The sequence below is a fragment of the Pleurodeles waltl genome, chromosome 3_1 (assembly GCF_031143425.1).
Source record: "Pleurodeles waltl isolate 20211129_DDA chromosome 3_1, aPleWal1.hap1.20221129, whole genome shotgun sequence".
Lineage (NCBI taxonomy): Eukaryota > Metazoa > Chordata > Amphibia > Caudata > Salamandridae > Pleurodeles > Pleurodeles waltl.
Window position 1 is genome coordinate 699,940,625 of NC_090440.1, and position 21,012 is coordinate 699,961,636.

Below are 21,012 nucleotides of genomic sequence, written 5' to 3' on the forward strand. Positions count from 1 at the left end.
ACTCCTTTGATAAGCCTACTGCTCGACCACACTACCACAAAATAGAGCATTAGAATTATCTCTTTTTGCCACTATCTTACCTCTAAGGGGAACCCTTGGACTCTGTGCATACTATTCCTTACTTTGAAATAGTGCATACAGAGGCAACTTCCTACAGTGCTTTTTTTTTTTTCTTTTTTTTTTTTTACCCAGGAGGATCTCTGCAGTGCTAATGTGCATTTTATGTGTGCTTCCCAGAGATGCTTGGTTCATAAGGATGTATTTGCCTCTAAAGCTCCCACTGGTGGACTCCTGTTTCAACATTTATTTTGTTCTCTTCCAGCACATTGAAAAGGTCTTTAAGCATAAGGACCTTCAGCAGCAGCTGGTGGATACCAAGCTGCAGCAGACACAGGAAATGCTGAAGGAGGCAGAAGAGAGGCATCAGCGGGAGAAGGACTTTGTAAGTCTCAAAAAGTACCACCTTGTTTTCTCCATTTTTTTTATTTATTTTTATTCCATTGTCAGTCAAGCTTATCTATGCACTGTGTAGACCTGAAAGCTGCATAATTTGTATATTGTTTCTAACAAAACCCGCTTGTATATTGTAGACACACTCTAGAGGGATTTCTGATGGTGTTGAAGGGAATATATTTTTTCATAAAGGATATGATGGAGGAAATTGCAAACTGTTTCATATGAAGTTTTCCATTTTTCAGACATGTTACCCGTGTGGTAGTGATATCTTGTCCATATTATTTGATTCCAAGTTTTCTGTTCCTTTACTTTTTAAATCTTCTCACTTCTTCTTGACTTCCATTTCTACACCACTCTGTCAAGTATTTCTGTTTTTCCTTCCATCCTTGTCACATGTTATATCATCCTCCTTTCCTCATTAGCTATCTGTTGTTACCCTCTGTTTGCCCACTCACACTTTTACTTTTGGTTGCACTAGTGCCTGCAAATATTTTTCTGGTTGTGTGTAATGTGATGTTACATCACTGTTTGAGATAATGTGTGCCGATACCCCTGGGTTAGGTGCGCACAAGAACAGAATTGATAAATAAAATAACTCTAAATAGTTATGACAGGCTTGGATCAAGTGACTACACTATACCCATCTTGCTTGTGTATTTACAAAATGTTATTCTCTCCTTAAAATACAGATGAGTGAAGTGAGGGTGCTTTTTAGGGTCGAGCGCACAAGTGCTCCGTCCCTGTTGTAATCTCTTTAGGCTTTGAACCACGCCCATGCTACGTCTGTCAGTTTCATTGGTCCGTGGGCTTCCCTTTTTAAAAACCGCTTGATTTCATTAGTGAAAGGCATGCATACGTCATGCCTTTTCCGGTGTTTACCCCTCCTCGAGCGCACCTGCCAACTACTGAAAACATACGAGGCTCCATGTTTTCGACCTAATGTCTGCACTTCTTTTTATTTTCCACGCAACATGATCACGCTTGTTTTTTTTTGTTTTCAATTTCAGCCCAACCGCTCTGGGTTTTATATAGCGCAATTGCGTTGTTTTTTTTTCTTTCAGTTTATGTGGCAAGAAAAGTCCAGTTAGGAGTTTACAACGCTAATAGCTCTAACTTGAGCAAATGCAAGACCTGTTGCATGGCAAATACTTGTTAATGTTTTGGAGGCAATAGGTATTTGTTGCTTAGATAGTTGATCTGAAACGCAGCTCTTAAAGTAATAATTATTTGTGCATTATGTTTGTATTGTGTGTGTGTGTCCCTGTCCCTGCCCCCCGCCCCAAAAAGACTGAGGATCTACCTATTGGTGACTCCCAATAGATGGCCAGGTTCCATAGGAAATGTGTTTTGCTAATAACTTTGGTGTCATTTGACGAGTATTCACTAAAATTTCAAAATTAGTTTGCTACTCAGTTCAGCTGCTGTCTTAAACATTTGGGGGTGGTTCGTCCAGTGGGGGGGGGGGGGGTCAAGAAAAGGAGGGGGTACTATAACGTGTTTTCCCCAGGAAATTTCCAGTGGGGATTTTGAACATGACTACTGCCTGAACCAATGAACGGAATTACACCAAATGTTTCAGGGTATTAAATCTGGGTCCAGAAAGAGTTTCTTTTTAGGTATTAAAGGAAAATGAAATATAGATCTCTAGCAATGGGGATCTGCTGATCCAAGCGCCAAAGCAAGGCACAGTTTGGCTGGCCCCATTCTAAGAGGAGAGCCAAATGGAAAAAAAAAAAACTACACTTAATCTAACTCACTCACCAACCCCACTAAGGGTTGGACGCAGGCCGGGCCCTGCGGAGATCCGCCCACTGCTCATGTGCTGCTTTGGGTTGGCTGCATGCAGGGTGTTGACTTCATGTCCTCTGACCAAACCCTCGCTGTGTATAAAAAAAAAAAAAAAAAACATAGAAATTCACTGAAAAACCTAAAGGTTACAGGGACATTATAGTTAAGAAATATCATTTTTTTTTTTTTTTTTTTTAATGTAGAAATTTACAAAACAAACTAAGTTTACACTGACGTTCTGGTTAGGATCAGAATTATCACACAAAACCATAGTAATTCAGTAGTTCTAGTTATCTCAAGTAACTATAAATCGTACTCTAGGGTAACTATAACTCACGCCATTGCCATGCAATGCTAATTACATCACATGTCACAGAAGATGTTTTGAGTGATGTAATATCACTGTAACATTGCCAGTGAAATTATTGAGCAGGAAACTGCATGGTGGGGGTGCGGGTTCGGGTTATAGTTACTTGAGATAACTGTAACTGCTGACGTTTTATGGTTTTGTGTGTGTAAATTCTGTTTCTAACTATAATGTCCCTGTAGCCTTTAGTTTTTTTTGTGTGATAATACACAAGCTTGGCCATCAAAGTCGTTTCACTGAAATCTGGTGTTGGTGCACTTACTATGAAATGACTGGACCTCACTTGCTCTGTCTCAGTCCTCCACTGAAACTAGGAACAGAAAGTGTGGTGTTCAGCCTCCTCAGTGAAGGGGGTTGGGATTGCTTTACATAAGCAAGATGGGTGATGAATATCCTACAGGAATTGGGCAGGGGGGTATGATCGTCCTCCAGCGATTCCAGCCAAGATCACACATGCACTGGCTCTGTTGTTGATGAGTGAATACATGCTTGTACTCCATGACCGAAGGCGCTATTTGTGCTTAATACATGGCACTTTACTGATAGCTTTTGATGACCTTTATGTGTTGCTTTTCAAACTACAGTTAAGGTTTTTGTTCCATAAGACATGGTATGGTCTTTGTGGCGTTCAAGAAAGGTGGTTTGCTTGCATTTTGGGAGAACTAATAACAGTTTAGATGTGATATAATCCAGACACAGGCTTGTGTTAGTATTATGAGGCTGAGCATTCTGTATCTTGTGTGAAGATTGCTTGGACTTGTGGATTCAGCATTATAATTCAAGTTGTTTTTTATTGGCTGACTTAGAAGACATTAGAAAAGAGATCTGTTGTGTGCAGTTGTCTTGGAATTTGAAGGTCATGTAGGAGCAAGCTTAGGTTTATGATGGGATCCCAGCACAGTGTTTTGCAGTGAATCTGTCTTATCCCGGCAGGAGCTTTTTGATTATTTTAATTCAAGGCACTTACATGATACAAATACCCGTGGCAGCCGGTGATCTCCAAAAGGGGTGGGGCGTAATGCTTGTCAGTAATTCCAGTACATAAGTAAACAAAGCAAGCCAAACTTCATTTTGAAGGGCATCAAGGGGTTTTCACCCTGAGAAACGTTTGAGAAAATGTGGTCAAATAGTGCATTTCAAACCCTAATTTTCGCATAAAAAAGCCATGGCCGCTAAAAGGACACTTATCATTGGTGGCTTGTCGGGCAGAGGCCTCCCGCTTTTGTGCTGCCACATAATGCCGCTAGCGTCTGTTCACATTCAGTCAAATCAATAAAGAGGCATTTGTAAAGCGCACGGCTGCTTCAGCCAGACATCCCAATGCTCAAAGCGAAAAGACTGATACCAAGCCAAGCGACCCTAAATGTTGATCAGTTAAACAGCAAGGTTTTTAGGTCTCTTTTAAAAAATAGCAACTGAAAGTGCCCTGTGGAGATTAAGCGGCAGAGCGTTCCTTACCTTGGCTGTAAGTACCATAAAGAGCTACCTCCACGCAAGCCTTAGAGTTTTGGGTCCTGCATGAAGCAGAGATTATTCGGCCTAAGTGCTCTGTTGTTTGGACAGACCCAGTCTATTTCTCAGATACAGAGTGCCTTTCCCTGTGAGCCAACGCAAGGGCTTTGAATTTAAAGCGTTTCACAACTGGGATCTTGTGTAAATGGTTCAGATGGGGGAAGATGTCCTTTCAGACAGAGACTAGGCGGATAAGTCTAGCCACAGCATTTTGAATAATCTGAATTCTAGGAGTCAGAAAAGCAGGAAGACTCAGGTAAAGGCTGTTTGTATAGTCCAAGCAAGATGTTATCAGTGTATGAACAACTATTTTACGGATATCCTCCGGGACCAAGTGTTGCAACTTCCTTAAGGCTTTAAGTCTGAGGAAGCAAGCTGAGGAACATTGGCTGATTGGGCAAAAAAGGCAAAGGCAGAAACAAAAATAAAATCCAAATTCCTGGCAGAAGTTGTAGGAATCGGGGGAGACTTGAGATCTTTAGGCCACCAAAGATTCAAAAGGGGTGGGAGGTGGCTGGTGCTGGGGCCAAAAAAAATGAATCAGTTTTGTCAGAGTTCAGCTTAAGAAAGCTAGCTTTCATCCAGACAGCTACTCCTTTAAGGCACTTTCTTAAATTTATAGAGTTCAACCTCCGAATATTCCCGGTGTCATCCACATAAGAGACCACCTTCACACCCTAAAGATTGAATCAGGCCCGCTAAGGGAGCAAGATACAAATTAAACAGCAACAAGGCTCAAGGCTGATCCCTGGGTCACCCCATATAGGAGTGGTTTGGGGGAGGATGAAAAGGGATGCATTCATTGGGATCTGCCTTCCAAGAAAGATTTAAGCCAATTGAAAACCTTGCCAATAAAAGCCATTCTGACCTAATCTGTTCAGAAGAGTGGTGTGACCTGGAGAGCCAGACTCTTATTTCACAAGTTCAAATAAAGATTCCTCCTCAGAGATAGTACAAAAATTGGCAAGGCTCTAACTTGCAGTTAGTTGGAGGAATTACCAGTGTACCTACAGTAGGTGAGGTCAAAGTTGATAATCCATTACAGAGTTCCGGAGAAGGACTGAAAGTACTTTTAATGGCATCAGGGGAAAGAAAAGATTTAACAATATTTGAGACTTCGCAAGAGGTATTTGAGGCAGCCTTCATACAAGACAAAAAGTGCGCTCTCACTGTTTTGTGGGAAAGCTTGCAGAACTTGCTGAGTGCCGCTTTATATAAAATCTTGGCCTCAAGATCGTAGAACCTTCTCCACTTGCTTTCCAATTTTGAACACAGGCTTTTCTCTGTTCTCAAAGTGAGGGAAAACCAAGGAGCCGAGGGATTAGTTCTTTTTGCCATATGGACTTTCAAAAGTGCCACATTACGATTTATTTATATTTAGCAGTTTTCGTGAAAACACAACATTCGTGTTGCCATCAACATTTAGTGTGGGCACACTTCTGATAACAGGATGAGGACGCTTGCCACAAGTTCACACCATGTTTTTTCAAATTTACTTTGGGTGCTCGCTATATGCTAAGAATTACTTTCAGTGTGGCAATGCCAGCTTTTGTAATGGGTACTTGTGCCAAGGATGGCATACAATATGCCACTACCAGAGATTTCCCATCCCAGAGGTGAACCATATGTCAAAAATAACCTCGGTCACAGCCAGCATTTTCTCATGGTTTGCTTCCCTCAACCTGACCCTCGCATCCCCAATATGCCATGGGTGCCCTCTCTTAGGTCAAGAGTTACCTCCAGTATTTCAACGACGATGCATGATTACCTTGGGTGCCCCCATAAGCCAAGAATTACCTCAAGCATGTCAACACCAGATTCACAAGCAAAATGCATACTAACGAAACCCGCTCATTTGCGAGCACTGTCTCCCACGCACTCACTGTAGGAAGCTGGCTCTTTATATAGAATACCAAAAAGAGATATGCTGTGTAGAGTGTCCAGGTTATTTGTGATAGGGTGGACAAGCAGCTTAGGGTAATCAAAGGGGAGTGTTAGACCTCCATACACCCAATCAATAAATGACAGGCGCACACTCAATAAGGAGATCCACACCAATTTAGAAAAAATAACACATTTTATATATATATTTTTTTGAAGGAGACAACAAATACACTTGCATTGACTTTATTACAGAAATGTTATCCTATGTGAAAAGTCATTTACTACATTCGGGTACTTTGCAACGACTTAAAGGACTGTTCTTCTGGAGTTAATGGAAGTATGGGGCAAGGTCCAAGGCAGCATCATTAAGTCACCTCAGTTGGCTTTGGGGCATCCGGATGCAGAGGGGCTTCACAGCATTAGGTGTCCCATTCACTTTAATGGGAAATGGTCCTGAGGAATTGAGGATGCATGTAGGAACTTGGTGACTGGTCTGGCTGACCCCAGTGGGAGGCTCAGCTCTCAAGGGTTGTGGGACCTTGTTGGCACAGTTGGCCCACTTTGACTGGGGCTGGGAGGCTCGGGTGCAGTGGTGCTTTCAGATATCTAGTATTCACGGGCCAGTGCTCTTGTGGATTTGATTTCCTGCACAGAGGCTGCAGGCAGGGGCTGGGAGGTCCGGTCTGAGGGGGGCTCAGCCCACTAGGGTCTCTGGCTCTCTTGGGCACCACTGGTTCCCTCCTCCTCAGCTGTGGGGTTCGGGTAAAGTGTTGCTTGGTCCAGCGGTGTCACTTTGGCAGAGACTCATGTGTCCGCTTTGGTGCCTGCAAACGTGCAAGGAAGCAGTTCCTGTGCTCCAGAAGAGATGCTGATTGGCTCTTGAAGTGTTGGCAGCCTTCTAAGGCTTTCGGAGGCTGATCAGCTGCAGGATGATTAGTCGTTGGCGCAGTTGTCAAGGACAGCAAGCAGTCCGGCAGGGTTGGAGCGAAGTCGGTTCGTACTCCTCAGTTCTTGCTTCTTGCAGCTCTTCGGTGCTCTTCTTTTGTCCAGCAAATCTGAGTTCTTGGTGTCAGAGAACAACTTAAAAATACAGAATTTAGGGGCGTGAAGGGCAGTAGCCTGCTTACCCTTGGAGTCACGAAACCCCCTATCTGACCACTTCCCGTGGGAAGTGGGCATAACCATGTCCTAGAGTGCCCAATTCTACCACACACAAGATGGTGGAATTCCTATTTTCGTGTTCACTACAGGTAGCCCACGCTAGGGGTGTGACTAGCCTGGGAGTGAAACACGTCTTCTGGCCAGTTAATTTTCTGCCTGTCCTGGTGCCAAATGGGCCGTAAGGCAGGGGGTGGCATCTCCCAAAGACTGGTGGAAGCTAGGGTCGCATACCAAAGGCAGCAAGAACTTTGAAGTCCCTGGCCTTGGTATGCTAAATCACTGGCCATCTTGCTGGAGGAGGTGTGAACACCTTGCTCCGGAGCAGACGTTGTTTGTGGCCTCCAAAGAGTGTGGGCTTTCACCTGCAAGTGGGGTCACAAAACTGTCTGTGGTGGCAGACTGGACTGTACCAGTCAGCCAGCATACTAGAGGACTAGTAGGTTTCAGAGAGGGTACCTCCAAAGTACCCTCTGTGCGCAAGTTTTAAACCCATCACTGGAATCAGTGTTTATTAATATGAGGTGTTTGCTACCAAACACCATAGGTTTCAGTGAATCTGTTATGTAGCTGGGAAACTTATTATGACCAGTACATACCTTAAGATGGCTTTCTTGTTTATTTGTAATGTCTAAGAATTGACTTGAACATCACAAGGACATACCTGCTTGTAGGAAGTTGGCTCTGTATGTGCTATTTCAAAGTAAGGAATAGCATGCACAGAGTCCAAGGGTTCCCCTTAGAGGTAAAATAGTGGTAAAAATAGATAATACTAATGCTCTATTTTGTGGTAGTGTGGTCGAGCAGTAGGCTTATCCAGGGAGTAGTGTTAAGCATTTGTTGTACATACACATAGACAATAAATGAGGTACACACACTCAGAGACAAATCCAGCCAATAGGTTTTGTTATAGAAAAAATATATTTTCTTAGTTTATTTTAAGAACCACAGGTTCAAATTTAACATGTAATATCTTGTTTGAAAGGTATTGCAGGTAAGTACATTAGGAACTTTGAATCATTTCAATTGCATGTATACTTTTCAAGTTATTGGCAAATAGCTACTTTAAAAGTGGACACTTAGTGCAATTTTCACAGTTCCTGGGGGAGGTAAGTTTTTGTTAGTTTTACCAGGTAAGTAAGACACTTACAGGGTTCAGTTCTTGGTCCAAGGTAGCCCACCGTTGGGGGTTCAGAGCAACCCCAAAGTCACCACACCAGCAGCTCAGGGCCGGTCAGGTGCAGAGTTCAAAGTGGTGCCCAGAACACATAGGCTAGAATGGAGAGAAGGGGGTGCCCCGGTTCCGGTCTGCTTGCAGGTAAGTACCCGCGTCTTCGGAGGGCAGACCAGGGGGGGTTTTGTAGGGCACCGGGGGGGACACAAGCCCACACAGAAATTTCACCCTCAGCAGCGCGGGGGCGGCCGGGTGCAGTGTAGAAACAAGCGTCGGGTTTTCAATGTTAGTCTATGAGAGATCTCGGGATCTCTTCAGCGCTGCAGGCAGGCAAGGGGGGGGTTCCTCGGGGAAACCTCCACTTGGGCAAGGGAGAGGGACTCCTGGGGATCACTTCTCCAGTGAAAGTTCGGTCCTTCCGGTCCTGGGGGCTGCGGGTGCAGGGTCTCTCCCAGGTGTCGGGACTTAGGATTCAAAGAGTCGCGGTCAGGGGAAGCCTCGGGATTCCCTCTGCAGGCGGCGCTGTGGGGGCTCAGGGGGGACAGGTTTTTGTACTCACAGTCTTAGAGTAGTCCTGGGGTCCCTCCTGAGGTGTTGGATCTCCACCAGCCGAGTCGGGGTCGCCGGGTGCAGTGTTGCAAGTCTCACGCTTCTTGCGGGGAGCTTGCAGGGTTCTTTAAAGCTGCTGGAAACAAAGTTGCAGCTTTTCTTGGAGCAGGTCCGCTGTCCTCGGGAGTTTCTTGTCTTTTCGAAGCAGGGGCAGTCCTCCGAGGATGTCGAGGTCGCTGGTCCCTTTGGAAGGCGTCGCTGGAGCAGGATCTTTGGAAGGCAGGAGACAGGCCGGTGAGTTTCTGGAGCCAAGGCAGTTGTCGTCTTCTGGTCTTCCTCTGCAGGGGTTTTCAGCTAGGCAGTCCTTCTTCTTGTAGTTGCAGGAATCTAATTTTCTAGGGTTCAGGGTAGCCCTTAAATACTAAATTTAAGGGCGTGTTTAGGTCTGGGGGGTTAGTAGCCAATGGCTACTAGCCCTGAGGGTGGGTACACCCTCTTTGTGCCTCCTCCCAAGGGGAGGGGGTCACAATCCTAACCCTATTGGGGGAATCCTCCATCTGCAAGATGGAGGATTTCTAAAAGTCAGAGTCACCTCAGCTCAGGACACCTTAGGGGCTGTCCTGACTGGCCAGTGACTCCTCCTTGTTGCTTTCTTTGTTCCCTCCAGCCTTGCCGCCAAAAGTGGGGGCCGTGGCCGGAGGGGGCGGGCAACTCCACTAAGCTGGAGTGCCCTGCTGGGCTGTGACAAAGGGGTGAGCCTTTGAGGCTCACCGCCAGGTGTCACAGCTCCTGCCTGGGGGAGGTGTTAGCATCTCCACCCAGTGCAGGCTTTGTTACTGGCCTCAGAGTGACAAAGGCACTCTCCCCATGGGGCCAGCAACATGTCTCTGGTGTGGCAGGCTGCTGGAACTAGTCAGCCTACACAGACAGTCGGTTAAGTTTCAGGGGGCACCTCTAAGGTGCCCTCTGGGGTGTGTTTTGCAATAAAATGTACACTGGCATCAGTGTGCATTTATTGTGCTGAGAAGTTTGATACCAAACTTCCCAGTTTTCAGTGTAGCCATTATGGTGCTGTGGAGTTCGTGTAAAACAGACTCCCAGACCATATACTCTTATGGCTACCCTGCACTTACAATGTCTAAGGTTTTGTTTAGACACTGTAGGGGCACAGTGCTCATGCACTGGTACCCTCACCTATGGTATAGTGCACCCTGCCTTAGGGCTGTAAGGCCTGCTAGAGGGGTGTCTTACCTATACTGCATAGGCAGTGAGAGGCTGGCATGGCACCCTGAGGGGAGTGCCATGTCGACTTACTCATTTTGTTCTCACTAGCACACACAGGCTTGTAAGCAGTGTGTCTGTGCTGAGTGAGGGGTCTCTAGGGTGGCATAAGACATGCTGCAGCCCTTAGAGACCTTTCTTGGCATCAGGGCCCTTGGTACTAGAAGTACCAGTTACAAGGGACTTATCTGAATGCCAGGGTGTGCCAATTGTGGATACAATGGTACATTTTAGGTGAAGGAACACTGGTGCTGGGGCCTGGTTAGCAGGGTCCCAGCACACTTCTCAGTCAAGTCAGCATCAGTATCAGGCAAAAAGTGGGGGGTATCTGCAACAGGGAGCCATTTCTTTACACTGCTCATGAAGATATTTCCACACATGTAGCACAATACGCCCTGCCTTATGACTCCAAGCCCTGCTGTAGGGGTGACTTACATATAGCCCATGCAGTGTTTTTGGCATGGCACACTGGAGTGTGCCATCTCATGTTCAAATATAGTTGGCACCAAGTCACATAGCCTGCGATGGCAGTCTGTGTGTAATTTTGTGTGAGTCCCTTCAGGTGGCTTAAGACATGCCTCAGTCCTTAAGGACCCTCTTTAGTACCCACACCTTAAGTACCAGAGGTACCATTTACTAGGACCTTAGAGAGATGCTAAAGTCCATGCCAGTTGGTTAACACTTAGACTTTACTTGTTTTAGGGGGAAGAGCACTGTTCGAAATTGTGTCTCTAGTTGGCAATCAATCAGCAGATTGGTAAAACACGAGTAGTCACCCGCTAGGGTCTCAAGGCGCTGATGGGGGGGGGGGTGCAGTAAAGGAACACTTGTCGAGGATCAGTTAGGGATCGATTGAAGAGCCATGTTTTGAGGTCTTTTCTGAATTGCAATAGGGCGGGATATCTTCTGAGGTGGATGGGGAGGGAGTTCCAGGTCTTGGCGGCAAGGTGTGAGAAGGATCTTCCTCCGGCTGTGGTCTTCCGGATGCGTGGGATGAGGGCGAGGTCAGCGGAGCGGTCTGGTGGGCATGTAGAAGTGGAGTCTGCAGTTGAGGTATTCAGGTCCGACGTTGTGAAGGGCTTTGTAAGTGTGCATGAGAAGCTTGAATGTTATTCTCTTGTGTATTGGGAGCCAGTGCAGGTCTCTCAGTAGGGTGGAAGTGTGGCTGTGTCTGGGGGCGTTCTCCATGAGCCGGGAAGATGCGTTGCAGTCTTTTCTGTACCTTGGCGGTGGTTCTGGTGTAGAGTGCGTTGCCGTAGTCTACGCCGGCTGCTGAAGAGGGCCTGGGTGACTGTTCTTCCGGATTCAATTGGGATTCATTTGAAGATTTTCCAGAGCATGCACATGGTGTGGAAGCAGGCAAAGGTGACTGCACTGACTTGATGGTTCATTGAGAGTGCTGTGTCCAGGATGAAGCCAAGGTTGCGGGCGTGGGCGGTAGGGGCTGGAGTGCTTCCTAGGGCAGTGGGCCACTGTTGGAGTGTTTGCTGATGGGGGCTAAGGTGTTGGTGCAGTCTGAGATCCAGTTGTTGAGGTCTAGGGCAGCAGCGTTCACATCAAGGTCGTCTTGGGTGGTGGGGGGTGAATTATTGAGGCTGGAGGATAGCTGGTCTGTGGTGATCTTGTTCCAGTTCCTGCCGGGGGGTGTGGGGGGGCGGGGAGCAGTGAGCAAGGTGTTGGTCGACAGAAATGGGGTTGCTGGTGGTGAAGATGGGGGTCGAGTGTGTGTTCGGCGGAGTGGGTGGGTGAAGTGATGAGTTGCTTGAGTCCAAGGTTGGCAAGGTTTTCGAGCAGCGTGGTGGAGTTGTCGTTGGGGTTCTCCAGGTGGAAGTTGAGGTCCCCGAGGAGGATGTAGTTCTTGGAAGCGAGCACGTGTGTGGTGGCAAGGTCGGCGATTGGTGTTGCAGAACGGGGGCAGAGGCCAGGCGGCCTGTAGATGAGGGTGTCTCGCAGTGTGGTGTTTGGGTTAGTTCCAGTCTGGAAGTGGAGGAGTTCCATGTTGGTCGTGGTGTCTTCGGTGTTGTTGTAGAGGCGCAGGGACTCTTTATGGACGATGGCGATGCCTCCCCCAGGTCGGTTCATGCAGTCTTTGCGGATGATCTTGTAGCCGTCAGGGATGGTGATGTCCGGTGCCGAGGAGGGTTTAGCCAGGTTTCCATGAGGAAGGGGACGTCCGGGAATGTTGTATCGATTGTGTGAGAAGTTCCAGGGCTCGATGGCATGCCTGTGGATGGAGCGTGTGTTGATCAGGATGCAGCTGAGGTTGTGTTCTGCTTCGTGGGTCCTCAGGGGTGGATTAGAGTTGCTGAGGCTGGTGAATCTGCAGTGGTGACGGGTGAAGGGTCCCTTGATGTCTTTTGGTGATGCGTGGTGGCAGGCGGGGGATCGTCCGATGTTGAGTGCGTGGAGGGTGTTGTGGTTGTAGCAGTGAATGGTGCGGGGGCCAGGGTTCTTGGCGCTGGGCGCGGTCTAGGCGCAGATGGGCTTGCCTTTGGTGCGCCAGCAGCATGGCCTCGCAGCGTGCTCCATTTAAGAACAGGGAGGGGGCTGGGCTGAGGGCGGCAGCAGGAGAAATGGCAGGAAGGGCCTCGCTGGGCTGGAGAGGTCCTGATTGGCTTCTGTGCTGGTGCTGCTGTGGCTGGTCCTGGCTTGGCAGAGGCATACACTGTTGCCCAAGTAGGGACCACAATCCTTGTCAGGGTAAGTTACAACCTAAATTATTATCCTGTGCTGACCCTCTGGTAATTTGTCATAGAGCAGGCAGGCTTAATTTAGAAGGCAATGTATAAAGTATTTGTGCAATAACTCGCACAGTAACACAGTAAAAACACCACAAAAATACACCACACCGGTTGAGAGAAATAGATTATATTTATCCTAATAAAATAAGATCAAAAGGATGAAAATCCAATGTACATTAGCAAAGTTATGAATTTATAAAGATTAAGTCCCAGTTAAGCCCTTAGAAACACAATAGCTCCTACTGGGGCTATCACAGCGTCATTGATGGAGTTGTTCCCAGTAATCCTGATGCCACAGGCACCTGTCAGAGTCGCACGGACCCCCAGATACAGTAACTTTTGCGAACAAAGGCAAAGACGTTGCACGGAGTCATAGAGATGAGGTATCGCTGGGGCCGGTAGGGCATCAGTCCCTTACAGCGTCCAGAAATGAGGTGACTGTTTCGCACTGCGAGGCATCGGTTCTCTCCGTTTGCAGGGGGAACTGGTGCTGCGTCGGTGGCAATGCATCAGTCACTTGTGACCCGGCAGGGTTGATGGGTCCAGTTGGCCAAGACATGATGTGTCGACTTCGCACTGTCGTGATGTTGCACTATCGCGATGACCCAGCGTGACATCCGCAGTGTCGCGGCAACATCGGGCTTGCGTGCAGTGATGTCTGGACCGGCGTTGCTAAACTCATTCCTGGCGTTGCTGGTCAGAAAACCAGCTAAAAGCTAGTTGGTGAAGTGAGACTTCAAACCAGGAGACCAGCTCAATCCAAGACCTTGGAGAGCACTTCTGGGGAGGAGTCCTTCCAGCAGTCAGAGGCCAGCAGAGCAGTAGTCCTTCTAAGCAAAGCAGTCCAGATCACTTCTTAGGGGCAGCCAGCAGCTCCTCTGACAGAGTTCAGATGTAGATCCAGAATTGTCTGATCTGATGGGGTCAGAGACCCAGTTTATTTACCCAAAAATGCCTTTGAAGTGGGGGAAACATAAATGAGTGGTTTTAAAGTGCACATGTTCCCCTTTCAACCCAGTCCTGTCTGCCAGGATCCATTTGGGCGGTTATCAGTCCTTTGTGTGAGGGCCGGCCACCGGCCTTTAAAATGTTAGAGAACCCCCTCCACCCTTCCTGCCCAGGTAGACCCATTCAGTATGCAGATGAGACTGAGTGCCCTGTCTTTATGGTTGTCTAGGTGGAATACACAAGATGGACTGTCAACCAGCACAGACCAGACATGGATTGGAGACAGGGCTGTAAGGCATAGATGGCAGTAAGTGCTGAGAAATGCCCACTCTCTAAAAGTGGCCGTGGCATTTCTAAAATAGTAATATTAAATCCAACTTCACGAGTAAGAAGGATTTTCTATTTTCATCTGATAATACTAAGTATGACATGGCTAGCCCTTACAGATCAGAATCTACCCCTGAAAAGTATATGAGGGCAGTTCTAATGCTAGTCTGAGAGGAGCAGGCCACACAGTAGTGGAAAACGAATTTGTGAGTTTTTCACTACCAGAACATGTAAAACACATAAGTACATGTCCTGCCTTTTCTTTACACAGCTGCCTGCCTTATGGGTTACCTAGGGCCTGCCTTAGGTGTGACTTACATGTAGACAAAAGGGAGTTCAAGTCTTGGCAAGTAGTTTTAAATGCCAAGTCGAGGTGGCAGTGGAACTGCACCCACAGGCCTTGCAATGGCAGGCCTGAGACATGGTTAAGGGCTACTTATGTAGTGGCACAATTAGTGCTGCAGGCCCAGTAGTAGCGTTTAATTTACAGGCCCTGGGCACATGTAGTACAACTTACTAGGGACTTACTAGTAAATTAACTATGCCAATTGGGTAGGAACCAATGTTACCATGTTTAGGGGAGAGAGCACATGCACTTTAGCACTGGTTAGAGTGGTAAAGTGCGCAGAGCCCTACAACTAGCAAAAATAGGGTCGGAAAAATGGAGGGAGGCAGACAAAAATTTGCGGGTTGACCACCCTAAGGCTGTCAGGTCTAACCAGCACTGTCTCTGAGGTCTAATTAGCAGACCCTGGTGCACTGTCAGTGTCGAAAACCAGCATCTATTAGTTCTAAAGAGGACAAAAGTTGGGGGGGGGGAATTGCAAAGAAGTCCAGTTTCCTAAGCTCACTCTCTCCCACTCACTCTAACTCATTCATACAGTCACTCATATTCAGTCCCGTTAACTGTCACATTCAAATGCAGAAGCTCTAGCACTATGCGGCGGCTCATTAGTGGCACGTTTGCTCCCGGACGCCCCTGTTGAAGAGCTACAACAAATGCAAACCTTTAGTAAAAGATAATTGCATTTTATAGTGGTGTCATAAAAGAACAGGAGTGTACTTAACAAGTGTACAAAGGTGATGGTACGTTTTCTTTACAGATAAGAGTAAGGAGAATGTGGAGGAGGTGAGAGGTAAAAGAAGGTATTGTGAAGTTTTGAGGCTGGAGAGAAAAGTTGATGAGTTTTTAAAAGATCGTGGCCTCTTATGTTTGGTGTTATGATAGCAGCAGGTCAAGTCTCTTGACATTCTGTAAGTAACCTTTGCTTCCATCTTGTAGTTGCTGAAAGAAGCAGTTGAGTCGCAGCGAATGTGTGATCTCATGAAACAGCAGGAATCGCATTTGAAGCAGCAGGTAATTTTCAAAGACTGCAGGATGGCAAATCAACGTGTGGCTTGTTGTACGTTAATCCAGAAGTGTAGTGAAACACACAGCAATCCTTCCTAAGTGCCTGAAAGGACAGCCACTTAGGTGGGTGAATGAGTATACCATCACTTTTTAATGTCCAGGAAGAAGAGATTTCCTTTAATATGGATAGATTGATGCCAGCCTGATATTTAAAATATCAGTCTTGTTCATAGTTGTACACATCCACTCATTTGGAAAGGGTAACCAGCTGCATAGCACAGTCTTTAATGCAAACTATCCATTTTGGAGAACTTAAAGAATGCAATGTGTTATCTTTGGTTTGGGAGAGGAGGGGTGGGGGGGGTAGGCCTGCCTGGATACCCCAGAGCCACACTTGAAATCATTCATTGGCTTTCTGATAACGTCTTGTGTGTGTCAAAATCAAACCATTGTTGTCACAGTATCAGAATCCCTCGTGTTTGAGGGATGAGATGGAGAAACATGATGACACTCCGAGGCAGTAGGTGGACGCCTGGTGCCAGCTGAGTGATACTTTAGCAGTACCTGTATGCTCAGCTCATCCTTGAAGTCATTACCACATTATCGATCTCATAGAGTGTACGAGATGAAAAGATAAAATATTTGTTAAAGTTGTGCTCCAGAGTGGTGCAGTAAAAAATGTATATGTTCAATTCGACCATTGTGGGGGCAGTGAGGGCTAAACGTTTTGCCATTGTACTATGATTGTCCCTTTTAAGTTGCTAGGTTTTGTGACTTTTAGTGAGTCAGTGCTTTCCAGATAAAGGAATGGACAACAAAATGCTACCCCTGTAATAGTAAATCTCTCCTTTTGTCACTAGCTGGCTCTCTACACAGAAAAGTTTGAAGAGTTTCAAAGTACACTATCCAAAAGCAACGAAGTTTTCGCAACATTCAAACAGGAAATGGAAAAGGTGATTATTTTTGCAGGTCAACAATTTCTCATCATCTCAATGCCATTTTATTTTTATTTAGCTTTAATGTTCTCAAAGCTGGCAATTACTTGGATTTTCAGTGGCTCATTTACTAAAATAGTTTAGCCCAAGGCAGGGGTTGAAGTTTGAATAAAAGTATATTAAATAGGATTTAAAATGTAAAGAAATGCTGTGTTTCAAAAAACAGGTTTAGTAAGAATTCTTATTTTGGGCAGAGTGGACCGAGATCTTTTTTCTTAAATAGTGCTTGTGGGTGGGATGGTTAAAGAAGATGATTGCACATGCCAGCCAGAAGTTAGGGGTGTGAGATGTGGGGGGTGGTGGGTATCATCTGGAGGATTTATTTCCAAGACCTAAACAGAAGCAGTTCAGATAGCAAAAGGCTGATTCATGCTGTCATAAAATTGTTCTTTTGCCTAATTGCAGTCATAGGGAAGAGACCTAGACTTTCAAAGTGTTGTGAGGCTAATGGGTGGTGCAGTATTATGAGGGACTGCTGCTGAATCTATGCTATCAGTAGCTACTCAGAGGTAATAAGTACAATAAAGCAAGCAACAGTAGCAATGAGAGCAAATGGGTAAAATTAACATTTCTCACCTCTGCCCCCCCCCCCCCCCCCCCCCCCCAGCCCATAACTAATACAACTGTTCCCACGTTATTTTACTGTGTGCTACAGATGACTAAGAAGATCAAGAAATTGGAAAAAGAGACTACTATGTACCGCTCTCGCTGGGAGAGCAGCAATAAGGCCCTTCTGGAGATGGCAGAGGAGGTGAGTCTCTTATGCTCTGTCCTCTTTTCTTGCAGATGGAGGCTGTGGCCATTAAGCAATGAAGGACCTAAGAGAGGACGGGTTTAGTCATGATTTATGGCAGTTAGTTTTATCCAGCGCCTTTCATTAAGAAAGCTGTCCTATTTAGACTTTTTTATAAGTATATTTTGAATATTCTGTCAGACCGAAATACTATACAGATGTTACACAGAATGGTACTTAAGGCTTGCAGCTCCTGAACCTCTTCGCAGAGGCATTGGGGCTGGTGATCAATCCAAGCAAATCAATCCTGGTCCCACTATACCAGGCAAGGGACAACTTCGACTGGCAGCACAACATCCCCATCCGTGCCTTAGCTTTCGCTACCTTGGCATCACTGTCGTCTTAGACTCCGAATTGGCGTGATCCCTTAACATTACACCTCTGACTTGCAAGATTAAGGAGGACCTCTGCAGGCGGCAGACGCCTTCTTTTAATGTCATAGGTAGGATCATCCTATACGAAATGATGATATTGCCACAATTTCTATACTTCCTCCAAAACTACCCCTACATGACTTCAAGACATTAGTTCAATGAGATGGAATCGGTGGCAAAGCGATTGTTATGGCATAACACGCGTGCCCAGTTGGCCTTTTTCACCTGCCAGCGAGGCATCTATGAGGTGGGGCTGGGAATGTCAAACCTGTATCTCTATCACATAGCCTCCCAGCTGTTTGTGAATCATGACTAGTTTGAGCGTGGGTGGTCAGACCCTGCATACCAACTTGAACTCCTCACCCTAGGGTTCCCCTGCATTCTGGCGTTATTGTACAGGGCATCAATTTATAATAACATCCCAGTGATGACCCGATCGGTTTTTAGATGATGGAGGGCTGCTCAACGCTGCAGAGGCTGGTGGTCTAAACGAACCCAACAGGTCCTTTTGTGGACGGCTGCCCTGGAAGGATTTGGAAAATAGGACACCATTGGCATCACACTTCTGGGTGACATCTGGAGCGGGTCACCTGTGCTTTCGTTGACCTGTGACCTCTGACAGCAGTATTCCCTTTCAAATACCCAATTTCACAAATACAATTACGACATGTGCGGAGAGCTCATAACCCCTAGGACATAGCACTACCTGAGTTCAGCCTGATAGAATCAAAGGTTATGATGGGAATGCTGCGAAAGGGCAGTGACTTCCAAATGTATCGTAACGAAAGACAAGGGGGGCAGGGAGATTGAACAAGTTCCAGTCTACAGCCTCCCTAAACACTAAATAAATCAAGAGTAAAAGGAAAAAGAAAGGAAAAGGCACAGGTTCAAAAAGACACTTCTAAGGTTGGAACTAAGGGCCCTCACACATCCGGCAGATGTCATGCTTCATCCTAGGGCCAGCTCCTCGTCAGACTGGCACTGCAATGTCTGACGGGCCCCACCAGGGGGCTCTTTGCCGAGGATCTTGGTAAGAAGTGTGTGCCATAATGGAGGTTGGGATAAATTTAAAAATATTCTCAAAAAGGAGCAGGAGAAAAGAGGGTTAAAATTGGCTCAAGGGCCTTGGAACAGTAAGTTTTTTAATTAGCGGTGAGGCTCTTGGTCAGTATTAAAAACACAAGGGAGTGGAGGAGGAATAAAGTTCCACCACTCTTCATACACAAACATTCTAATAAGGACAATCTCCCGTTACCTATTGTTCGGTGGCATGTGTAGCTGCAGATACACATGCTGTGCACAGTCCGCCGTCTGGTGTTGGGCTCGGAGTGTTACAAGTTGTTTTTCTTAGAAGAAGTGTTTTCGAGTCACGAGACCGAGGGACTCCTCCCACTTCGGTTCCATTGCGCATGGGCGTCGACTCCATCTTAGATTGTTTTTTTTTCCGCCATCGGGTTCGGACGTGTTCCTTTTCGCTCCGTGTTTCGGGTCGGAAAGTTAGTCAGAATCTCGGAAAAATTCGTCTGTATTGTTTCGTTCGGTATCGGGTTAGTTGGAACAAATCGACATCGAATCTTGAAGAGCTCCGGTAGCCCTTCGGGGTAATTTCGATCCCCCGTCGGGGCCTGGTCGGCCCGACCGCGTGCGACTTCAAGACTGATGGAACGGACCCCGTTCCGATTCTGTCCTAAATGCCATAATAAATATCCTTATACGGATCAACATTTGGTCTGTAACTTGTGCCTGTCCCCCGAGCACAAGGAGGATACGTGCGAAGCCTGTCGCGCATTTCGGTCGAGGAAAACGCTCAGAGACCGAAGAGCCAGGAGATTGCAGATGGCGTCCACGCCGACAGGACAACAACGGTTCGAGGAGGAGGAGGAAGAAGAAGAAACTTTCTCCATCCACGAGTCGGATTCCGAAGAACTCGATGCTGAAGAAACGTCAACCGTGAGTAAGACGTAGAAATAAAAAGCTCACGAAAAGACTGACAAAGCCCAGGGGACGCCACCGCCAACAGGCCATGGCTTAACCCGAAAAGTAGTTGACCGTCCATCGGCACCGAAAAAGGGCGAGCTGGTGTCGAAGTCATCCGACTCCGGTCGAGATACAGGCACGCAGCAATCTCGGGCCCGAGAGAGTGGCGCAGAAAAGATTCGGCACTGAGACAGCGGCACCGAAGTTGGTCGGCACCGAGAGGGCACGACGCAGAAAAGAAAAAAGATTTTGTCGGAGCCGAAAAAATCAATAGAAACGGTTTCGGTGCCGAAACATCCGGCATCCGAACCGAGAATTAGTTCCTACTCAGAGGAACAAGGACTGTCCTCTCAAATGAAAAAACACAGATTTGAAGAGGAATTACAAACAATAGAGCCAGATCACACGCAAAGGCGGCTCTTTATTCAAAAAGATACAGGGAAGATCAGCACTCTTCCCCCAATCAAGATGAAAAGGAAACTTGCCTTCCAACAAGGAGACAAGCAACCACAAGCAAAGGTGGTAAAGAAAGTAACTCCACCACCTTCTCCACCACCATCAACTCATGCATCACCGGCGCAAACTCCACCATTAACACCCTCACCAGCTCATACCACAATGAGCCAAGATGATCCAGATGCATGGGACCTCTACGACGCTCCAGTATCGGACAATAGCCCAGAGTCGTACCCAACTAAACCGTCACCACCTGAGGACAGTACATCTTATGCACAGGTGGTGGCTAGGGCAGCCGAATTCCACAATGTATCACTACATTCGGAACCTATTGAGGATGACTTCCTCTTTAACACCCTGTCCTCCACCCATAGCCATTATCAAAGCCTTCCCATGCTCCCAGGAATGCTAAGGCACTTGAAACAAATATTTCAGGAGCCAGTTAAAGGCAGAGCCATAACTCCAAGGGCGGAGAAAAAATATAAGGCACCACCCACAGACCCTATATTTATTACAACACAACTGACACCGGACTCAGTAGTTGTGGGGGCAGCTCGTAAGAGAGCCAACTCGCATACATCAGGCGACGCACCACCTCCGGACAAGGAGAGCCGCAAATTTGATGCAGCGGGAAAAAGGGTTGCAGCACAAGCAGCAAATCGGTGGCGTATCGCCAACTCGCAAGCACTCTTGGCGAGATACGACAGGGCTCATTGGGATGAAATGCAACATTTAATCGAACACCTACCCAAAGAGTTCCAAAAAAGAGCGCAACAGGTGGTGGAAGAGGGACAAAGTATCTCGAACAATCAGATACGGTCTTCCATGGATGCAGCGGATACAGCTGCAAGGACAATAAACACTGCAGTCACAATAAGGAG

General features: G+C 46.7%; 1 protein-coding gene across 8 annotated transcripts in view; it reads left to right on the forward strand.

The window, feature by feature from the left end:
• Positions 1-21,012, forward strand: part of TXLNA (taxilin alpha) — a 165,011-nt gene that overhangs the window by 107,744 nt on the left and 36,255 nt on the right. For all 8 annotated transcript variants that reach the window (XM_069223339.1, XM_069223341.1, XM_069223335.1 and 5 more), the window contains 4 exons: positions 323-442; positions 15,468-15,542; positions 16,397-16,489; positions 17,187-17,282. In XM_069223339.1, the coding sequence (XP_069079440.1) occupies positions 323-442; positions 15,468-15,542; positions 16,397-16,489; positions 17,187-17,282 (384 nt within the window). The remainder of the gene's footprint in view (positions 1-322; positions 443-15,467; positions 15,543-16,396; positions 16,490-17,186; positions 17,283-21,012) is intronic.